The sequence below is a fragment of the Ostrinia nubilalis genome, chromosome 7 (genome assembly GCF_963855985.1).
Source record: "Ostrinia nubilalis chromosome 7, ilOstNubi1.1, whole genome shotgun sequence".
Lineage (NCBI taxonomy): Eukaryota > Metazoa > Arthropoda > Insecta > Lepidoptera > Crambidae > Ostrinia > Ostrinia nubilalis.
In genome coordinates this window covers 8508472-8532986 of record NC_087094.1, presented here as the reverse complement: position 1 = coordinate 8532986, position 24515 = coordinate 8508472, and the positions used below count along the sequence as shown (strand labels likewise).

Genomic DNA, 24515 nt, shown 5'->3' with positions numbered 1-24515 from the left:
AATGTCGAGCCCTTTGGTTTTATTTCCGATTACAAGCAATTAATGATTAAATATCAAAGAGGAAAGGTCCCACATGGCTTTAAAGAACTTCCATAACATAAATTGAGACTCCTGAAACCCTTTAACTTTTCAATTACAAAAAGTGATTAAACATCCGACTCGAGCAAAAGATTTGTGCGAAAAAGATCACAAAAGAAATAAAAGATTATCTGAAGATTAACGTACAAGGTAAACGGCAAAAGTTTTCAATATTATTACTTGACAATAGGCTATTTGCGGACAAACAATATACGAGCGGAAGTATAACAAAATGAATCTGAAAGATATGAGGAAAATACTCAATTAAATTGACTAGTTGAATCAGTCGGCAGCACTTGTTTACTTACCGACCCCAACTGTTCGCCGCCCCTCGCGCTACTCTCGAAGTAATAACAAAGAGCCTGGAGCCAGAAAACATCTATTTCATATTGCAAGGCTTCATAAACATGGCAGTGTACGAGTACAGCCCTTCCAAACCTCGGAAGACCACCGAACATTATTAAAGTACAGAACTAATTCGAAAGCTCTCCGGATCTTCCTTAGGGAGTAAAGAGTAGAGTTCGAGGAATAAGAAAGAATTAATAGTTTTTCCGAGTACTAGTTGAATGCAGATGTGTGTGCTAATGGCTCGCGAACTAGATAGAATTCGTGCGGATGCTCTTTCTATATGCTTCGCCATAAATCATATTTTTATACTTGGCACACGTTCGCCGCGGGCGGGGCCGTTACTGCCATCTGCGCCACCCCAATCGCCGCTCAACTTAATTTCGACAGATTCGAGAGCGAATCCCAACTATTAATATTGCAATATCAGTACAAAATGGCCATACCATTACGGAAAGGAAGTATGTAATGATATTCAATATGCATAGCTTTGATTTATTTTGTCAATAGCTTCGGGTCCTTTGCCGAAAGCTTGTTTTGCATATTCGTGTACGTTTTGGTCTTGCTTTGTTTACTTTGTAATACTGAATTCGTTAATAGCAGTATTAGTTTGCTTAATAGCCTCACGTTATCGTCGGGTCGTCTAATGGTAACAATTTGATATGCTCGAGCGGTGATCTATAACGGAATTGCTATTTGAGTTAGCGGTGAGTAAAGAATGTAATTTCCTATACAATGTGTTAACAAGAGCCGGACAAGGCAACTATACTCAACATCAAATAAACCGCACCTTCCGCGACGCGAACTTTAACGATTTTCTTCTGACACAATCATGGTGCCCCAACAATATTGGTGTTATTTGAAAGCCCAATAAATATCCTTAAAGAAAAACACATTTAATTTCTTAATAAATGATTAACATATACCATAAATGTGACTCGAAAAAATACCTCACTTTGGGCCCACCTATGGGATCAATTAGACCAATTTTTATGGTTATAAAACCAAATAATGATCTCACGTGTCCTCTTTAACAGATGGATAGCGATTATTCCCAACTTAACAGTTTTATAGTCATAAAAGTTGGCTTTAGCGTAACTACCTATTTTTTGAAGAAGTGACTCTGGATCCTTCCCTAGACACATTTTTGGGGTAAAAACCTTTCCTTTAATGAAATGAAGGTTAGAACTAGGCTTTTAAATGGTGCCAATATTGGTGGGAAGTGGGGATGCATACGTTTGAAAATGCTTGTCGCGGGAGGTGCGATTTATTTGATGTCGAGTGTATATGTCGGTTAAGTGCACGCAACAATGGAGCACAGATAGCATCGTGGGGCGCCCCTCGCGCCCAGCCCGACACGCTCAGAGGAGGAAACTGCCATTATAAAGGTAACAACCCCGAGCGACGCTTGCGCAATTACCGATGACCATCGACGAGTCATCAACATAAACAGTTTCGACTTGATATAATTGATTCATTTTTCATGGTCAGCGGTCGTGGGAAATTACCGACAGATTGTAATCTATACCAAAATTGTAATCTATATAAAAATAATAATACTTCTTCAATTTTTTAACATCATATCATACAATCTTGTGATACCATAAAAAATGCAAAATATGCAGTTAAAGCTACTCCCACAGTCTAAAACAAACACGTCAGTCAACCTCAAAAGCTGTGTGTGCCCATACATAATGTATTAGGTACTCGATAGAGCAAACAAACTTTTAAATTGGAATCCAGTCGCAAGTCTGTAATTGGCTGCGCGGGGTAATCAGCGCAAATGCGGCAATCGTGTACAGAGACACGATCACCAAGCCGTGCAAGACAGTTTCAGACTGACAGCAAATATTTGTCCGTATATGGAGCCGGGAAGTTCACCCGAGCAAGAAATGATTTCCATACGTCCCGGACAACGCAAACACCGTTCACCCATCAAACTCCAACTCAAACTGGCAACTTTGTTAATAGCGTTTAGACGATCGTTGCCAAAGCAAACGTTCCCCTGCAGAGTTTCGCTTTGTTCAACATCCGATTCGCATAAGCCATATCTACTAATTAATTTATGCATTCAGATACTGCACGATGGGGTCAAATAAACAAAAACCATTTAACTGGAACGACGAGCGGTTAAAAGTAAACTGTACTTGACAAGAAACATTCTTCGTTCACCTTTGTTGAGTTAAACATAGAGGCATGTAACGGACGCTTACATACGAGTACCTACTTGAAACTTTTTTGTACGTCAATTTAATTATAGTAACCCGTGAATCTCAAAAAGTAAAAATTATACGGCATTAGAAATATTCGTCAATCTTCGAATAATTTCCATTCACGGCTTCGTAGATTAAACTTGGCTTTGAACCGTTTTCAAAGTCAATAAAATACAGCCGATAACAAATTGAGCGTCTTATTAATAGCCCATATAATTAGAGGAAATGCCTCATCGAGTCAGCACCACATGTCCTCTTGTGCTATGAAAGGGGCACTGCGCAGCATCGGCTTCGGCGCTTACTTCAAACCAATCGTAGCCCGCCGCAGGAAGTTCAATTATCTGCCTGTAACCTAATGTATAATGTCCATACAATCATTTCATTAAACTAAATCTTGCTACTCAATCGGTTATAATTGGCTCGATCAAACGAACCAATTACTCTGTGTCATCAGCCATCAGTACAACATCGCACGTTTCATTGTCTGGCACAAATGGAACACTCAATTCATAAGTCTTCAATTTAATGTATGTACGTACGTACGTACATCTTCATTCCGACGTATGGTCAATATGGTCATGTTGTGTTTAATACATAATTACATTGATCATTTGACTGACATCGATTTGAAAACTTAATTTGTTTTATTAGTGTTGGGAGTTGAAAGATTCAAAATGAGATAAAATATGCCAAGTCACTATCACCAATTTCTACCAATATATCCCCGCAACGCAATGCAGATGTAGTTATTGGGTCGTGTGAGAATAATTTAAAGAGATATTTCAAACAATAAAACCCACACTGCTATTCGAGCGGGCTGTTTATTTAGACTTTATCAGGTCGACCACAGAGCCCATCAATAATGTATGTCAGTGCATTTGACTGCAAAGGATAATCCAGGTGCATCTAAAACGAAATTCTGTCACCAAGCTCGACATAAATCTTTCACGTTGACATCGATCGGCATCCAACTCGAGCCAGAGTTACTGTCGCGCACCCGTAATCTTGTGTAGACGACTCCTAATACTTATCTCCTAACGTTTGTAAACAAACCACTCTTCTTTTGAATAATGTCTCATCGAGGTGAGGCTCCGAATACAATGGCAAAGCTGTAATAGTTTCCGTTTTGAATAAGAGATGCCCATTGTCTCCTTTCAATATTGATTAAGTCCGACTCTATGTGCCTATTCTAAATGCTGCTATTGGAAATTGTTTTCCGGCAGTTCGCCTTCGGAAGATACTATTTGTGTCGTCCGTCGCGTTGATATAATAACTGATATTATTTGAGGATTCAAATTATACTGAAGATTGAGCATTGTGTTTGTATTGTGCTCGTACCTAATGTTTATGAAAATCCATTTATATTCAAAGTTGTAGAGAAGATGCAACCGTTAGAGAGTTCATTGAACGCATATTTGGGTAATGATGAAAGTCTATTATTAGAATCCAATATTCCGTCATCTCAGAGACAGCGCATATTGGATCCGTGACAGTATGACAGTGACGCGGGCAGCACCGAGCCGCGCCGGCGCAGACGGTTGATCACGACTATTTTGACGGCACACGGCTCAGTTCACTGGTCGCTTATCGAAAGGGTATTTAGCCTAACCCGTTTTAAAAATAAACAAACTGCCGTGCCGTCCGAATAAATACAAACCTCGCTTTGACACTACCTCCTATAAATAACTGTAATGAATAGGCGCCTGGCATTCCCGCAGTAATATGTAATGTCGACGTTTCCTCGCGTGGATTTATTTCTCTCCTTATTTGAATTTGAATGTTTTATAATTCAGGAGCACAGTCCGCTTCGTTTTACTATAAATATTCGATATCGATACAAAATAATTTCCCGATTGATGAATTGCTTCAATAATAAATTAACTATTAAACGAATTAAATGATGACCTAGGTCACGCTATCATGCTATAAATATACCAATGTTAGCAATAAGCACTTCATAAATCGGAAATTAATGACAACAAATACCTACACATGAAAAAAACATAAATAAAATAGCTTTCAACCAAACAAAAAAAATCATTAACCCTTTCATAAAATTCATTAACCATTGTCAGGCCTGGCTCACTCCGCGCGGTACATCCGATAATTACCTACAGCGAAGCGCTCCGCCGGCGGGTATTATATCAGTCGAGTGTCACGCGCGCGCCCGTCAGGACGCTGGCAGCGTGCGTTGTAGTACCTGATTCTATGATCGAAGTATTATTTCAAAATGGACATAAAGAGAAATAAATATTATTGTGCGGCGTTCGGGTGTTTAAATTCGAAAATAAATCTACCGGATTTATCTTTTTTTTCGCTTCCCAAAGATGCTGAAAGGTATGTTGGCCATGTAGGTAATCAATAATTCTTAGGATAGTATAGGAACCTAACCTACCATGACTACTGCTCAGAATGCGTTCGTTCGTTTCAGCCAAATGACGTCCACTGCTGGACAAAGGCCTCTCCCAAGGTTTTCCATAATGAATGCGTACTTTACCTACTATCGTACCTCATTAAAAATAAGTAGATTAATTATTTTTTTACTAGACACTACTAGACAGCAACCCTAACAGCGTAAGAAGAGTTCAGAGGCACGCGATAGAAAGAGACAAAACTTGTAGGTGAATAAAATTGTAGGTACGTAGTGCTGTACGAGCTGAATTCCACTGTATCGCGTCGTAGCAAGACTCGCATTTATTTAAATCGTCTTGCGGAGTAATCCTTCTGTACCTGTACTATTACTTATTCTGTGCCATTGTTGAGTTTTCCTTCAGCTCTAACATTTTGCTCTACTAAAATTGTAAATAGTTTTCGCTGTAAGTGGTTCAAAGTCCGCTCTTATATTAGGTGAGTTTCTTGGGAGTGCACATATTTGGAGAGAGTGGACCAACAGTGGACCACACAGGGTGGCTCCATTTGTCTGGCTCCTAGCTCTCCGAGCGATAACAAACGCGCATGCCGCTCTCAGCTGCACTTATCTAAACACTTAACTCGCGCCATACACAAACAAAGCTTCGCCCTAACTCACTTTTTACCACGAAACGCCTTTTCTTTTTACCCTTTAGGGCTTCGCGGTACTGCAGGCTTTGCGTGCCGAGTGCCTTTGTTTGTGTCCGGAAACTCATGCATTTTGCCGCAATGTGCAACTAAGGGAAGAGACACGAGGGCACTGTAAGAATGTCCTTTTCGTAAACAACTCCATATTTCTGCGATTAAACGAATGTGTGTCATTTAAAGAATTTCTGTGTTCTAAAGGTGTGTTCAATGGGAATGTTTCCTTAACTTGAAGCTATTAAAACCTTTTAAGACGAGTACCTTAAAATAAAAGAACGACGAAACTTTTCTAATAACAGTTTTGGTCTTGTCCAAGGTACACGTCATCGGGCGTGACTAACGAATGGCTCGCCCTACAGACCCTAAATTCAGAGTCGTAAGTATCAGTGACACGACAACACCGTAGCCCGGCATCTACGGGCTGCCGAACATTACCATAACTCTAGCCGAACCATAAACGTAATTAGAGACACCAGTAACACACACAACTCTCGAGACACATTAATCCGCTTTGATTTGATAGGGTTAACGCTCCGAAGCGTACATCAAACATTATTACGACCCGAGGGATTCTAATACACTTTTACAAGTACGGCAGTTGTAAAATAATCGTAACACACCAAAATGACTGTGACTTGTGATAGGCGGTCGCAGACTTCGTGTTCGCGTGGGCGGTTCAGTATGAAGATCACCAAGAAAACAACGTAATAATGTAGCAGTTGACACCTAACATGTGAAAATACACGGATTGTAGAATTTGTCATTACTAGCCCTTACTCACATTAACCTTGTCACATCCGTATACATTTGTTTCCACCATTTAATTAAATGTTACACTACATTATGTATAATTAACTACAAAAAGTATTTTAATTGTTTTACCTACCATATAGAAGATCTGTGAGATTACAGAATCATCATTGATTGCCCTTCTTTCGATTTACAGCTCTATACTTGCCAGTGGACCGTAATAAAAATGTCATCTAATAAAATTCGAATAGCGTTAAATCTATTTTTGTGGTTTAATTAATGATGTAATTTTTCTCTCATGGATTTAGATGACATATTTTTTCATTGATCATTTCGTAATGTATTTATATTATTTTAATATTCAGGACTTGAATGTAAATTATGCCGATCTTAGTGAAGGTTCAATGGTTCCAAGTTTACAAACTGAAGCTACAAGAAACAAAGCTACTGAAGCGACTAACGCCAATTACCTAGAATCGATAGTTGAATAATATAGTTCATTCCTGACAACTGGTTTATCTTCTCACAGTGGTTAAATGCCAATAGAATACGTTGATCATTAGAGAACGTTACAGTCATTACGCTTGTAAATATTCAGCGCTTAGCAATTCAATGGGTTAGTGCAAGCAAACGATGAATTACCCGAGGGTTGGTCAAGCGTAGAGTGATTGCGCTGGAATCCCCCATTAATATTGTATAGGAAAACTGAAAGTATGTTTACCGCGAACTGTTTCCACTTTGTGAATGCAAGCACAGAGTTTCAACTCAGCACATTAAAAGCTTAATGCACTAATGAGTCTGGCATATTTGTAGATCATTGACTTTCTGGATACAAAATTAGGAGAGACCATTTCTTTCAGGTATTAATTTTCTTGGCATTCATCTGGCGATTAAGACTTGATACCTAATTCATTACTTCGGTGTAAGAACTTGGAAACTTGCCACAGTAGGTATTATTGTCCACATGCAAATCGGAATATCCATTAACACCTTTACTGCGGCAGTAACTTTCTAATACTTTCCATTCCTTCGGTACAAGGTCAGTAAACCTGGTATTAAAACTTACATTGTGGCGGCACAAGGCTTAAAGACCTTGTAATATTTACGATATATTAATTTTATTTTTGGCTTCATGTTAATAGATATTGTGTTTTTTTTCTTTGAATATTAATAATAATGCATTTATTGACATACACCTGAAGGCGTTCGTGAATAACTTGTTTAGTATAAAAATTATAGCTATATTCAAAATACAAGGCTTATGCACCCTGTGCCGCACTGAAGTAGGGAAGTCTGGTGGGTATTCTAGGGATGTGAAATACAAATATCGATAGTTTTAATTAAGTTTTAATAAAAATTTAAAAAAGTGACAAACAAAGATGTTTTGATAATTAAGTCTAAATATTTTACAAATAAGACATACGTGCATAAATACTTAAATAAGCTATATTTAAAGAAAACATATTATTTAATAACATTTAGTTACAACTTCAAATGTTTGTCACGAAAAACTATTTATATTAGCAATAAATCGTGTAGCAAATTAAATTATAATCAATTTGCAGTTTTGATTTTGTTTGTTTCTCTTGACGCCATGTCGACATGTGCGTTTCTTACGAATGCGAGGCAACACTGGCTGCACGAAGCTAGCGTGGGGTGCGGTACCAGGTGCACAGGGTACAAGGTGCTTCGACCTGGTTTCGCATTGTGAAGACATTTTATTACTTCCGTGCGGTACCAGGTCTAAAAACCTGGTATTAAGGTAGGTACATCATTGGATTCTATTTTAAGAATACATCATAGATATATATTCATCACTTTCCTACACCGGACCCAATTGAAGTTATGCCTTTCGCACGACAAGGAAGACTATAATTTTCTTAGCCGCACGGTAAGCGAGACGTACACAAGGTCTATAGACCTGGTTTCGCACTCAACGTGTTAAAAAACAAAGCGTGAAATTTTGATTAATATATTTTAGGCAAGCAATAAATTGCGGGTTGTAATGACACGACATAATTCCAAAATCGTAACTGAGCGTGCTAAATTGGTAAAATATTACACATGGAAATTCGTTTAATAAATTTTACGGATCATAGAGTCGGTTATAGCCAAAAAATGCAGATGAGTGAAAATGTCAATCGGTTCTAATTCAAAACGGGGTCCCATAGAATCGCCGGGACACGGGTAATGTAGTGCAACGGATGACTCGCGCCCCTCATCTCAGTGGTTTTCTGGGCTAATGTTAAATCTTTGTGACGAAATATTCGCGAACCAACTCGCTTACTGTCCTCAATATACGGTTGAAAATGGCACCAACTTTTAGTTGTTGGAATGTATAGCCTATATGCTTAGCCGGCATCACTCCCCCGTTCAAAATACTCCGTTAGGAACATACCGACACTGCACGCCATTTTGTCACCGCTTAATATTTATAGCTTGCCGTACTACTTGCGGTTGTTCTTTGCTTTTACGGCGTTTTTATTATGATGCTGTTTTTATTCCGAATGGTAGAGCACGGGGAACTTAATAATGTATACTCGTATTACTTTTACTATTCTTTTTCATAATATTCATTCATAGCTGTAGAACGTCTGGGTGTAAGATAAGATAAATACCTACTGCCAGTTACGAAGTTATCTCTCCGACCAAATTAACGCAAATGCCCTTATCGATCGCTTTGAACTCCCAAGTTATTTGTCTTTCATTAGGCTCAGATCGAGGAAATCCAGTAATGGATCCTCATTTGTATCTTCGACTGTATAAATAACGGCGCCGAGCGACAATCCGCACGCCTCACGGACGCCCAAAACAAACATAATTAGAGAGATATTGTCCCCGCCCGCGACAGGACCGTATACACAAGCGTATAGCTACAGCACAGGTCTCGGACACTTCCGCAGACTCATAAACCCTTACTCTAACAAGTTCGCGCTCGTTTGGCTTGCTCCAACTGAAAAGCACATACATTCGTCCGTACTGTCCGAGTATAAAATGATATCATAATACATCAAAAGTTCCCCAGTTGAAACCGGTCCGTCGGGCAACCATATTTCGAAAGTTGCTTATGAAAAGGCAGATGAGTTAGTTCTCGTGAGCATCTCATTCCGTAATCACTTGCTCACTTTGTAACGTTGCATAGTCTGGAACAAATTGGAACATTTGGATCAAGTTATATTATACCAACGTAATTGCCAATAACGCGTGTATGTTTGATATATATGTGGGGTACAAACGGTTTGATTAGCAGTAATAGCCGGCTATCTCGGCGCGCCGTATGCCGCTGTGTACACAGGCCGGCCGAGGGACTTCGTAGACAGTACCCATGTCAATGTACGCCTAAAAGCGAACACAATCCATTATCGGAAGAGGTGGGGGTGGAATGCGATAAAATTTTTCAATCAGGCAACCGCCGAAAAATATTTACAGTGTAACCCGAGGCAGCAGGCGGGAGGACAATATTGTGGAGCGATACGCGAGAGGAGCCCGCGGCGGCACGGGCCTTCCGCCTCTTTGTGCGGCGACTGTCGAAATAATATTGAACTCCGGGTGAAATACGAGTGCCCGCGGTGGGACGCCTCCTGCGAAAACGTTTTTCCGTCTCGCTGAACAATACCGAGCGCTTAGTTTAGGACCTGCGTTCGAGGAATCGGGTCACATTGATAGTTATCTCAGCGCGACATAAAATTTTATATTCAACTCTCCATTTGTAGAATTAGATGGCCGTTTCTATAAGAGCCGTTTTCCATGGAAAGACGTTAAAATTGAATTTTATATGCGATCGTTCAAATCAAAGCCAGGAAAGGTCGAGCGGTTTCGAACCAGCTCAGATATTTCCCTTAGTTATTACAGTACTTAGTTTGCATAACTTGAGTATTATCATAATAATATCCTGAAACGACAAACTCCGTAATAAAGGCTATCGCATACGGGTTCTCCGTTAGGTATGTAGATTGGAAATGTGCTTCGCCCTGCGCGCGTCGGTCGACGGCTAATGGAAAATTGTTTATCAGTATCGGGTTAGTGCGCGTGAGCACGATTATTTACGTGCGGGTCCTCGCAGTCTAGCGGCGAGTGTAATTGGCCGCTTATTCGCTATCGCCTCCATTCATTTATAGCGATAAACTCGCCCGAGAGCCTAGAGCGCTCTGGCTGCCGCAGTAAGCTCTTCCATGCCACCGCATTAGATTAGCTATCTAGATTGTTATATTGCCCATCTATATAATTTAGAATGGATGGGATAAGATTAATATTAAGCTCTATCGTTATTAGTTATGAAAAAAATATATAGTGAAAGGATAAATTTCTGTGTTGGGATATTAAATAGCAAACATACAACATTAGTATTCCAAAGAAATTCCTAATAAATTAAACCTCTTTAATTTATTAGGAAATCTTGTTTCTAGGAAAGCGTTAATTATCTCCGTGTTCTACAACATAAGACTGCCTCAGCGAGATTTCCTATTCCATTTATGAATTTTAATTAGCACTAGATAGTGGTTAATGTAATCCAGATTTGCTTGTTAAATGCAAATGTTAGAACTTCCGTCGTGTGACATATTTCTTGGAAAATTATGTTCGCTAAATATACGCGAGTGGGCGCGTACTTCGGGCAGCACGGGCGCTCCATTCATGAATCAACTTCAGCATTACCTAACCGAGACGACCAAAACAAACATCGGCTATGAGAGTTATTAATAAGAGTGGCGAGTTCAATGAATCCGGGCCTAGCGTATTTAAATCGCACACCATTCCGCGGTGCACTGCACAAAATGCGGATTTATTGGCGCAGATTACCTCCGCTATCCGTTTAATGAGATTTAAAGCTGGCCGTTGCGGAAATTAATAGCATTCTATAACAATTTCCATGTATGAATTTCACCGGCCTAAACGATTGTAAACTTAATCGACTGTCATAGATTACGTATTTTATTACTATAACATGTAATTAATGAAGCCGTAGATTAACTAAACGGAGGAGGATGCCCATTTAGAAGTCCATTTTGATGAATGTTTTTAATTAATTCTTTGGGCGTGATCGATGTCGAGCGAGGCAGCCGTTTAAGTGGACAGATTCCAGGCGTGGCTCCGCCGACGCATGATCGCCACTTGTTTAAATTCGTTTATGTTATTCCAAATCCTCACGTCGATCTTTATTTGGAGATCCTCTTTTAACTTTAGCACCGAATAATAGGCGGCCCTGTAAGTGATAATTTTATTCCGTTTCTTTGTACCGAAGCGTTTATTGGGGGAGGAAATTGGCATAGCGAGTCGGCGCTATTGTTACACATTTCGCTTTAAATTGAGGGGCTTTCTTGAATTTACACCCATGACTTGCAGGAGGGCGGCGGCGAGGGACCGTCTTCAAAGCCGGGGATACAAGTTCGTATCGATTTGCCCAACTAAACTGTTTGTTCGTTCTTATAAACTTTTCTCGGCGCTTTGATTCTTTCAACATTTTCTCATTTGACATTTGAATGTGCTGTGTCTTTATTGGTCTTGTAAAGGCTCTCCGATGCTCCATTGTCGAACACGAGCGCTTTTATATTCTTAATTTGTGCTTAATATGAATCATGCGAAACAATCATCATTGAAAGTCTGTCTCAATGTTGCAGGCGGTTCTCGATAATCTCTTTGTTCTATTCATCCACAAAGTAATTAGTTTGAAGATACCTGAAAATAAACCGACTCGATAACACTATTACAAAACGTTATGTATATTAAATAAAGTCGATAAGATCTTCGCTTCGACCGCTTCGACCCTCGCGCTGAATGTAAAAGGGGCGTTTAAGGCTCCACAATAAGAAAATGAAGTGACTCTGCCTACGTTTTTGAAAGGGCTATATCTTTTTAAATTTAAAATTAAACGGTTAAAGAAACATACGGTGGAATATCTAAAAAGGTGACAGCAAGGTAGTAAAATATAAGCCTTCTTGGGTTCTATAGTGAACACAAGCTCTACCTACAATCCAAAACAGTATAGGCAAACTGATTAGTTTCTCGTCGATACCAACGCTTCAACTAATAATTATATTCAAAAGTACTATATTAATTTTATCATATGCAATTTAGCATGTTAAACTCAATCTTATCAGGCTTTTTGCTATTAAACATGCCATCATTGTACGATTAAATAATGGCTAGCTGATACAAGAGTTGTGATGCTTGTGATAAAATTAATGGCGTCCGTCCATAACTCATCGGGCCTACGATGCAAACAACTACATACCAGCTAGAACCGGTCACGTGCCACCTGTTCTAGCGAGTAGGCTATGAATGGCTCAGCATAGAATTGGCAATATCTAAAAAACAAATTCCTGACTTAAAGTAAGGTACTGTCCAATATTGGACATCGACTTGAATGTCATTGTCTGATGGAATTTTGAACAACTGTCCGCGTTCAGCAGGCATGAATGATCCTTGTCAAGTTAAGTAGACTTATTTTACTGTTCACATTCAAACTTTATACATAGTTAATAAAGCTCATATTTTAGCAGCCATTTTCAAGAATATCGAAAGCTTATTCCCATTTTGAATTTAACCTCGGTCTAATAGGTGGTACTCATGCCACTTTGCGCGTTGCATTCAATACATCAGTTCAATCATTTTAAGGCTAAAAAGAATCGCTGGGTTACCTCTGTAAGCCTATATTTAGGGAGGCGAAGCAATAAAAGCACATCGCTGTCCGGTCCAATCCCGCACGACTGTTCAAGATAAATGGACGGCACGGCGCTCCGCCGACGGAGACGCGTTCTCACGGCCCGTGCCCGAGCCTTATTCTTTTTGTTTCAAACCGTTTCCGAGTTAGAGGTCGTCTTGCGACTCTAGAAGTGACCGACGGACGCGCGATAAAAACTTTGCAACGTCCGCGAACAGCTAACGAGCCTTCAGCTACCTGCTAATGTTTTTTCCCTTATCGCACCGTTCCCTTGCTTGCTGGTCGTTTACCGACATACGCTGTGTCTCTGGATACTCGAAATAATGGCGTGAATGGATCGTGTCATGAGCTCGGTGTGTAAACTGGTTGTGGGCTCTCTCGCGTTAATTAGACACGGCTCTCGCGCGGAGCAACACCTCTCCTCATTATTTACCGCTTCATTAAGAGCTCACTCACGACGGGCGGCTGTCAAAATCTCACCGAACGCTCGTCCGCCGCTTGAAATATCGCAGTATTGTCCTACAATAACACCGTCGTCGGCCTCGTTAATTGTCTTAGTCGCTTCTCCTTCGGCTCTCCTTTATTCGAGAGCTCGAGTTTTGAGCTCGTAAAATAGACAGCGCTTCCGTTCCTAAACTGAAAAGCGCTGGTATTGTGCAACGTTTCATTGCTTCACCACAAAATTTCCTTCGACAAAAACAGGTAATGAACGCGCGGCACTCATTTCGGTAACGCGCGGAAATGATACGCTGCGACCAGTAATAGCTCCTACACAAGATTACAAACAGTAAAATTGTGTATAATGATGATAGACTTAAAAAATCAATTCGAAGTACAGTTACGAACGATCGACATAATAATCAACAATCGCCACACAGAACACTCTCGTCATGCTTTGTCTCGTAACGACTGTGGCACACCGGATGATATCCTTCTTTTTCTTCATAACTAGTTAATAGTACAGTAAGTTTGTTTTAGTGTAGTATTAGCTCTACCAGTTTACCCGTAGTGCATGTAATAAAAAATGCGTTTACAGTAATATCTGGTCCTATTACAGATACGATCACACGATTTAATCGATCCACTTTGAAACTTGATCAGTTATAATGCTATCTATCTACGTATTAATTATTTTCATACCAAGACCTTACAAGTTCTAACTACTGTAAAATATAGTCAATCAATAAATATTGAAAGAAAAACCAAAGTTTTTCAAAACCTAGAAATCGAAAATATTAAGTAAACTGTAAACGGCCGACGGTCGCTTTTAAAGCAATTTAAAGCAAAGTCTGCGTGGCCCGGCATTGTGATTTCTGTACACGTTTTAATGAATTCGTCCTTCCTCCGAACGTTTCTCGGCCGCTATTCAAAAGAAAATTACAGTCGAGAGCCTCCTCGAAACAAACCCTTTAGGAGTCACGCTTCGTTCTCGCTAAACTTGGTCCAATTATTCCTACTCTCTTTTTTGCGTATTCTTTATACTAGAGGTCATTACGGCGTCAGTTGGTGGGCGCTGTCGGCCGAAGCACCATATGTTCCCAGCTCGGGCCTTTAAATTTAGTCGTGACAGTGAAGTTCGGATAATTGATTAATGGCCTCTCGGAACGGACGTGTTTAAACGCCCCGATGATCGTTTTTTGTCGAAATCCCTGTAATGATACGTTTTGATTGTCTTGAGCATTATGTAACTCGCCATATGGCGCGGCACAGATTCGCTTCGCCAACAGTTGGTGGGTTCGTTACAACCTGTCGCGGACAGGTACCTGGGATTCGGATCTTATCTACTAATAGAACCAATAAATATTCGATAACGGATTTTACTGTTCAATGCCTTGTAAATGATTATGTTGTCGATTTTGTATTTTAAGACAATGTTCGCTCTTAATATGTCCTCACAATCTTACGATCTACTTGTTATGAAATTCCGTCCTCTTTTAACAAACTTTTGAAGATTACTGTCATCGGTCGATAAGGAACTTTTCTTACAATCCGATATAACTTATTTTGGCAAAGTTATAATCCCAATTCATTTCTCTACAAGAAGAAAAACTTTCCCAAATTCGACACTTAATCTTCCTTTTTCCCTATTAACACATAAAATACGTCTAAATATTTTTTCAAAATGCGTGTATTGAGTAACAACTTAAAAAGTCGGGGCTCAGTTGTCGTGACTACGCTAATTAAAAAACTTTTGACATATTTTTCTGTTTTGTTTACCGAAGAGCTTGGAGGAGGAAAACAATTTTATTCCACATCGATGGCTCGATAGCTGAATACGAGCGGTGGGTAGTAAAACTGTTTGGAACTGCGTTAAAGATTGCCAGTCGTAATAATAAACACATCATAGATCGCCGAAGTTTCCGCTTATTGCTGGCAACTTCTTTTATTTTTGTAAGAATACCTAATCTAAGACCTATTTAGGACTAAGTTATAAAAACATAGGTATCTTCTGACTTTGAGTAAACGTAACATCATAATTGGTAAAAAATTGTGTAATTGAAATTGTCTAACTTTCGCCAATACATTTTACAACTTGTAAAATTTTGAAAAATATGCTGAAAGTAGTGACAGTTTCTTGCGCTGCTTCTTCTTAGCACATGTCCACATATTTATGACATGTAAAAGTGCCATTTAAAGCCAACTTACTGAAAATAAATTCATCTTATGAGCGGTTATTTGTACCGAGCTTTATTGGGAATCCAAAATTGCGATATTTCGGGGAGCTTTTTTGCTACCGAAGTTCTTTCACGACTGCATATTTCTATTATAGTGACGTCATTATTCAAGGCACCAGAATAAAAACTAGCTAATTTACAAAAAAAATGCTAACTTTATCTATCTTTGTCCACAGACTGGGCAGCGCGGCGATGTCGAGCGGCATGGGCGGCGGCACGCTCGGCAGCGGCCACTGCCAGCTGGCCAACCAGCCGCTGGTGATGCCGGTGTTCCCGCTGCGGGCCAGCCAGCCCAGCCCGGTGCCCGTCTACTCCCCCTCCCGCTTCCACATCGACAAGCGGTGTCAGCACCGCTGCACGTGGAAGTGCCTAGCGATTGCCATGATATGCCTCTGTGTCATCTTAGCGGCGATGCTCGCGTATTTTATAGGTAAGTCCATCTATCAACTTCAATCTACTTAGGTTTAAAGAACATTTATTTCTCATTAAAACACTCACTTACATGAGAAATTAACAAATTTTATGTAGGTAAGTAGGTAATTCACAAGTTGTCCAATAGCCAGAACAAGCAGATGTACTTCTGCGGGAACCGCCCTAAAAACACACAGTACTTACGTAAATTTTAATATACGTAAGTTACTTATTGTTGTTGCAAAATAGCCCTATAATGTAGCCAGATAAGATGCTATGCTGCAACTAATCAGCATACAATATCGAAAATGTATAAACCTAGAGTCAACATTTTGTGACACTGAAGTTTCTACCTTCTCTATCATACAAAGTAATGTTTACGTTTTTGTCATACCTTTTCAAATTTACGTATAATTATCCACATAGATAAAGCATTTTTATCATGTCCTATACTGTACATGTAAGGAAACTGTAGAAGGCTAAAAACAATAAAATGTATAGCTCACAATACAGAGGCTAGGTAATTATACGTACATATTATAAACTATAAAGACATAATAGGTAGTCGCAATAAAAATAAAACCTGCTTTGGGCATGATCATCGTAATCACAAAGTAAAAATATTTTGTCGGTAACTCTATATTCCATATACCTACTATGTTACGACGATATGCTCGTAAAATGTTACAGCTTCTACATAGACCGTTAATGAAAAAGGTGCACAGACACTAAAATTCAACCATTACTTATAACGAGACGTGCCCCAACCTCCAATAAACTTTCGATAAAAAATACAGCTATAATAAAGACAAAAGCAGAGACAATCGATTAAGTATTGAAACTTTTTAAGTACAAGTTATAATGTCGATATATCTTTGTTCATAAAAACCCAGCAGGGTGTTCGGGGCTCTCGTTAAGGCAGTATTTTTATTAACTAGCACGGAATGCCGATTAAAATATTCATAACATTATTCTTGCTCAATCCAATCCATTAGTGGCTCACGGTCCATACACCATAGTGAATGCCGTTGACGCTCCCAAAGAAGCATAAATAATTGCAAACTTTTTCTTTAACGTTTCTTATTTAACAATAATTCTGGTATAATAGGATATCCTTTCGTGGCGGGAGAGTAAACGCAGTCACGAAACAATTTATGTCTTCGTCTAAAACGTCAGAAAATTATCGCTCCGTGATCCTCTCACTTATTAAAGTAGATCGCTATTCCCCCGCTGATTGCGAGATGAAAAATCGCGGGCTGTCTGTATCTGTGAGCTCCCCCCACCAGCGCTGCCCGGAGCGATGGACTCCCTCCAATTAGGGGCAGTCTTGTCTCGTATGATTGGTTGCAAGCGAAACATTTAACCTTTAAGTCAGACTTAAGCCTCGAGCTACAATTTGAAAACAGTAGCAACAATCAGTGAATTCCAATTATTCATGCTGGACTATTATTTACGAGCTAGCTACGCTCCCAGCAACCTTTTTTCAATGACTCCAACTATCAAAATTATACTTTATAATAACGGTTGTTCTTCGAAACGCCAAAAGATTAGCCACATAGCGCCTATAAAAGTTTATTCATTTATGGTTTTACAAGTAAGTCTTAATACAAATATATCATTTCCATCATCACATCGAAACTCAATTACTGATGGTGATAAATTCCAATATCCACTCCGGCATGCAAATGAGTTGATTAAACATGGATGTGGCAACGGAAACAGACATCAACCATTAGTCTTTCACCGTTCTTTGTTTGAATCGCGGCGTCCACAGAGAGGCTCATAAAAACTAAACAAACATAGGAAAATATAAATGATGCGCCTAACCCAAGGCAACGCGCCGCGTGCCGAGCGCCCGTGTTCGCCCGTTATAAATTATCATACACTTCTACGTCCCGTATTATTTTACTATGGATAATATATCAGACTCGCGCAATCCCGGCCTACCCGCCAAACGACCGATCATAATTTACGCATTCCTAATGCTTCATAAATTGCAAAATAAATCCACGGGTCTGAGTCGATTTAAGCCAAATTACTAAACCATTCTTGGACTAAAACAATGCCGCGGTTATTTCTAACGGAATTGCACGTTGCCACAACTACAGAATAGTTGCGTTGAGCTGTGTAAATATGTACCAAAAGCATTTCTCGCTAACGGCGGAAACACACGGAACGACGTAAACAACATGACAGCGGGTTCACTTAGTAGACGTCGCATAAAAGTGAGTAACATAATGCTGGGAATAATCAAGTATCTCCTCGCTCTGTGCACCGGACGATGCTTTTATCTTAGGAGCAGTTTGTTTAATTTTAGGATTTCCAACAATCGGCCGCGAGCGAGAATGGCGATAAAACTGCAGACCGCAGACAGACAACGTATAGTATATCACAGCAAAAATAGCATCAAAGGTGATTCGGGCCACTGCCATAGCGCTACCTACGACCTACTTCGGATAGAGCGTCTGCTCTTCGAAGTCTTTTAAACTTTTGTTTAACATAATTTATTTTCTACTGAAGAAGCTCTACAATACAATTGGCAAAAATTTGACCCAATTTTTTCTTCTTACAACACTTTCATGCTAAGATTGATATTACGAATTGAATGGTATGATTGATGTCAAGGTATCGTAACATCCTAAAGTTACAATACACAATTTTATTGTAGGTAGAGTCATACAGACAACCAAATTAACTAATCAAATTGTGTAATTGTGGGTAACGCAGTATAATGCGTCTCTACATGTTAAGAGATTTTCGTCCCATGGTTACTAAGTTCAAGTCAATTAACAAGTTTCTGTTTTTCTTCAAAAGACCTCCTATCCCTAGTGATGGTTTAACTGCTGCCGTTTAATTTAACTTCACCCACAGCTCTATTAAACAGTTCCAACACACTAAATAATGTGCTTCCAGCACGCTATGCGATATCAGAATAACTACTTCACTAATTTCGGCAAGTCGCTGTCAAACAGAAATAAAAAGCGGTAGAACCTGGTAGAACTCGTTTTTGATTAGTTTTTATTACACCGTATTAAGTATTACAAATCACTACTATTTCTGTGAAACCCATGATGTGTAGGAGTATACCAATGGAACTAAAATAAATTTCTCACATTTCAACGCGTTTAAAAGTAATGTAATGAACCGGCTCGGTGTAAGGTGTTTCAAGTCAATAAGGTTTATCGTATCGGATCTCGGTTCATTTAGATTCCCGTTAAATTACAGGGACAGTAGATAAGAGGCGAATGTCGCATTACTGATGCCGCCATCGACAGACTAAACGGAATAAGTTTTTCTCTGAATGAACTATCGCTTCTAAATGACCACATTACCATAAGAATCATTTAAATCAATCATTTCGTTGAACTTTAAAACATCTAATGCATGGGGGAAGCAAGAAACTAAATCCTAATTAAATGAATGTTCCAATAAAAACTAACTCATTGCGTTCCGCTCACAACAATAAATCAAACAAGTTTTGTCCTGTAATGATTGGGTTTCAGAAACACAATAAAATATTTGTTGGACACGCCTCCTGGTGTTTCGGATGTGTGCCGAATAAAAGGCAGTTTTGTATTTTAATCCGACATAAATCTCCTGGTCTGCGCGCGTAGTTTTAGTGCTGTAATGAAAAAATGTGGACCATCTGTTGCACCCTTCATTACGTACATAGTGCTCGATTGATGGGGGCAACATAGCGCCGACTTTTTAATGTAATTGAAATCGTGAGGACCCCAAATGTTTTATTAAAGCCCGCTCAGTGTCGAGCATTAACGCTTGTGAAGAGGTCTCCGCACTCGTTTGTTTCTGTCAATGGACCATTTTTTGGGGTTAGCATAACATTCAGACTTGAGCCCTGCTGTTGTAGCAATAATAATGCTGTCAAAAGAACTATATTTGATAGAGACTCTTTTTAAATTATGTGCCTTAGTTTCTATAAAAAAACATAGATATAATGAAAATCGGTTGGCTGATAATAATGTAGGTAGTTTTATTAGACCACCACTTGTAGGCAGGCAGTATGAACAAAGCTCACAAACAAAAATATTAAGTTTATTAAACTAATTAAGGTGTGTTTCCTCAAATCGCTAAAGTTTACCCACAAAACGTTTGAGATTCCCTCGAAATTTATTACGCCGATTAGTTATGGTATAAACATTTACACTTCACACGCCGTAGAACATACATTTCCCGCACTTCTTATAAAATGAGCCAAATAAGACCTCGACCCTACCGCGAATGTGGATCATGTGAACAAGCGACAAGGACGGTCATATGAGATCCCGTAAATAATAGACAGAGATAGGGGACGCACACGAGCAACGGGAAGATTTATCACGTGACTAATACCGAGTCAGTGCGACGGCGCGTCGCTGCCGATCCCCCGGGACTCCATCAAACGAGTTTCGTTCCCCCATCGCACGATGCAATCTATGCTGAATCGTATTACAATAAATTGTATTAACTCGAAAAATGGTAGAGATAGCAAACATCGTCCATCTGCACACAATCGTCGCATGCATGCCGGCCGCGCCATCGGAGTACCCCCATTTCCTACTCGCCGCCGCTCTGTGTCGAAAATTTATAGATTTTACGAGGGATCATCGGGAAAAGTTGCGACTTACCACATTGCCATATTTCATTTTCGTGGGCGGAAATTACGTCATCTATGCTCGTTCATCTAAACACAGACTTTGTTTATGATGATACAGAGCTTTTATTTATTTCGAAATAGGCTATGGAACATTTACATGTTTTAGCGAGACAATCGATTCAGATAAAAGCTTTTGATATAAGACATTACTTATGGAACGCTTAACTTAACCGCTTATTTATAGCGTGTAAATAATACAGTGTTGACAACCAAGAGAGAACAAGAAAATGTATAAACACACCAAAAAAGGTTACAACTCGTTTTGTGACTAAAGAATTGTTGTCGTAACAGAACTAGGTAACAAAATGTCATTAACTTCTACGGCAGTTTGAAAAACTTTTCTCACTTCTTATGGTAATTTGGCATTTGGATTTAAGAATGACTTACTTGTGCAATGGTTGGCACTGAATATAAATTGCTCATTTATCTATTGATGCTTGGTCCGATATAATAGTTATTGTAGTTGATCCATCCACCCTCAGCGCAGCTCGCAGAAGTTAATGTAAATTGTCCAATTCGAAGCGTAAATAGCCAAATGGCGTCAACGCATCGAGAATTCGAGATCTTATCGTGGTTAAATCTTGGGGACAGACCGTCGAGTGACGGGGAACGCCACGATAACTTAATTGCTTCGACACCGCCCTGGGCCAGCCACACAAATTATGGAAATACTTGCTATCTTTCTAGCCCAGCTCCCCAAATTGCATTAACCAAATTTCTTACGTTTTTCACAAAAGCCAGCAACATTTTAAACCTAACGAATCCCGTCACAAAAGCTTTTTTTAGACTGTGACATCAATTGTTTAATTATTTTCGGTTGAAGTGTTGTTGCCTTATTTATGGTCTTCAAATAACCGGCAGCGATCGTATTTCTTCAAAAATATGTGTTCCTTGTTCACTCCTTAATTAGGCGAGTGCCAAATCGCTCATGTCAATTAGGTCTATAATGACTGACATATGGCCTTTAACGCGCGCGTAACTTATTACGCGAACATCCTGCACGCCGCGCACGCGTTCTGGAACAAATAAACACCACATCCCCTTTAGAAAGCAAATCCAGGCCGCCTCCGTGCTCCTTACAAAACTAATAAATGTACACAATAAATTCTCTTTACATTACGATTCCGTAGCAATTCGGTTGCCCCGTTTGAAGGTTTTTAGCCGAGCTCCGCAGTCGGGGGAAATATTACCGAGGTTTACTGATTCACTTTTTTGAACGGAATTATTTTACGCCTGAGTTATCCTTTCAATATAAAAAGTAAATCGTATCAGGCAGAACAAAACTCGTGCTATTGGAGCCCGTGCTCCTCTTAGTAGTAGCGTGGAGAATGATCCAATTAAGGTGCGTAGCGCGGTATTCTATGATCGATTCGATCGATGGCAACTGTCGCATAATGAGAAGACAACGGCATTCTCCGGGACAAAAAAGTGGTTGGGTGTCGCCGAACCACCTACGTGCTCGGTCTGGGTCGCAGCAGCGGAACTAATCGCTCAGTCACACCGCTAGAAAATGCGCTTCGCCCATGCTTCGCTTAATTAAAACTCGACGGGACGTCACGTCACCTACCCCGCACTCGTACTCCTCTAAAACGACATCTTCAATTGTGTCGCGTTTCGAAATACATGTCGCTCAAAGCGACACCCGTGTGAACTTTAATAGAATTAGTTTTCGGCTACTGGGCATTATCGATGTGGGCCACCGATAAGACGCAAACTTAACGGCAACTTAATTGGAAGTCCAGATTACATAAAAGATTTTACGCTTACTACGTTTTTTTCTTGATATTATGAATGATTAGTAATCGTTTAATTTTAAGCTCAATTGAACTCGATCAAAGTTTAATCTATTCTACCTATATTAGAAAACTGATAAATAAAATGTGTTTTTCTTTTGTTGCAGCATTATCGTCAATTAAAAGTAATATAGACAATTCAAATTGTATTCTCGTACAAGATGTAAAAGCAGTAACACACGCACAAGGAATCAGAGATGTTTTATCAACATCATCGCCTTCTGATGGTAAACACAAATACTTGCTCTCGTATTTAGGTTTGTTTGCAAAGCGCAGTGAGCTTTTAATGAACACCGTACTAAAATAAATTTGTATTTGTAGAATCAATATCAACATCTTCACTGGGTGGGTGGTCAACAACAGCAGAAGCCGCGATAGAGTCAGCTATAGTTCCGCAGCAAGCACAGCAAGCCGCGCCTCCGCCCTGGTCTCCCGCGCTAGAGTTAAGAGAGTTTGACGAACTTCACAGCGCTACCATACCCGCCTACCAGTTTTGGAGTTCAGAATTCCGAAACAAACAACCCGCCTATGTTAGCCTTAATTTCACTGTGCCATGGGGCGCCAACTTCGCTGTCTACGGCAGACGAAATGTCGCTCCCAGCGTTACACAATATGACTTTGTAGAATTTATCCGAGGCGGTAGAGTCGACCACAGATTAAGAAGAAGAAGAAGTCCTCACAGACATGAGACATTTGGACTTAATCTTGATAACTGGGATACATTATTAAGCACGATTAGCCCATTCGAGAGATGGAACCACACGATAAGCAAAAGATCGACAGATATGAGAGTAAACGTTAGTATATTACAGTATCTTGACACAGGAAGGTGGTTTATTTCGGTATATAATGACGAGCTCCAGCCACACAATGTTGAAATGATCGTATCTGAGGCAGAAGGTGTAACGAACTCATGTCCTGATGATTGCTCTGGGCACGGATCTTGCTATTTGGGGAAATGCGAATGTATGGACGGCTACGAAGGTCATGATTGTTCAAAAAGTAAGTGTAATAGCTATGACTCTAATAGCTGATATTATTGTTTTTCTAGATATTAATAATAGTTTTAATTAACGTGCATTTTATTTTAAGGTGTATGCCCAGTTCTTTGTTCTGGTCATGGTGCATACGCAGGCGGTATCTGCCACTGTTCCGAGGGTTGGAAAGGTGCAGAATGTGATATTCCCGCCCACGATTGTGAACCCGCTGACTGCTCGGGCAGAGGACAGTGTGTGGCCGGCCATTGCCATTGTAAAGCTGGATGGAAAGGATCAAAATGTGACGAAGGTATATTGCGATTTAAATTCTTAAACACGTGTTGTTTTTGAATGATGATGGAGAAATAAGAAGATAATTTTGAAATTTATGTACAGAGGATTGCCTGGACCCAACCTGCGGTGGCCATGGATCTTGCGTTCGCGGCCGCTGCGTTTGTCGCGCGGGCTGGCGCGGTGCAGCGTGCACTGATCGAGACGCGCGCGTACAACGCTGCCTACCCGCTTGCTCGCAGCGTGGCGTTTACGATCTAGATGCTGGCCGATGCGTATGCGATCCACTGTATACCGGAGACGACTGCTCACAAGGTATATAAAAAACAAACTGGATCCTTCATCAAAACAGGAAACCAAATTGCAGAAAATTAATTTGTCAATACTTTTCAGTGGTATGCTCACTGGACTGCGGACCTCATGGAGTATGTGCCGAAGGAGTATGCCGTTGTGACGACGGATGGACTGGCTCTCTTTGCGATCAGAGACCGTGCGATGTCCGCTGCCACGATCACGGCCAATGCAAGAACGGCACCTGTGTCTGCACACAAGGATGGAATGGAAAACACTGCACAATACGTCAGTACATACATAATACATCTCAAATCTCTTATTT

At 40.0% G+C, this 24515-nt stretch overlaps 1 protein-coding gene across 2 annotated transcripts in view; it reads left to right on the top strand.

Annotated features, from left to right (window-relative positions):
- Positions 1 to 24515, top strand: part of LOC135073201 (teneurin-a) — a 55021-nt gene that overhangs the window by 10096 nt on the left and 20410 nt on the right. The window contains exons 3-9 of one of the 2 annotated variants that reach the window (XM_063967290.1): positions 6007 to 6066; positions 15950 to 16203; positions 22739 to 22858; positions 22953 to 23633; positions 23724 to 23918; positions 24005 to 24214; positions 24293 to 24478. In XM_063967290.1, the coding sequence (XP_063823360.1) occupies positions 6007 to 6066; positions 15950 to 16203; positions 22739 to 22858; positions 22953 to 23633; positions 23724 to 23918; positions 24005 to 24214; positions 24293 to 24478 (1706 nt within the window). The remainder of the gene's footprint in view (positions 1 to 6006; positions 6067 to 15949; positions 16204 to 22738; positions 22859 to 22952; positions 23634 to 23723; positions 23919 to 24004; positions 24215 to 24292; positions 24479 to 24515) is intronic. The other variant, XM_063967291.1, reaches the window with a different exon arrangement.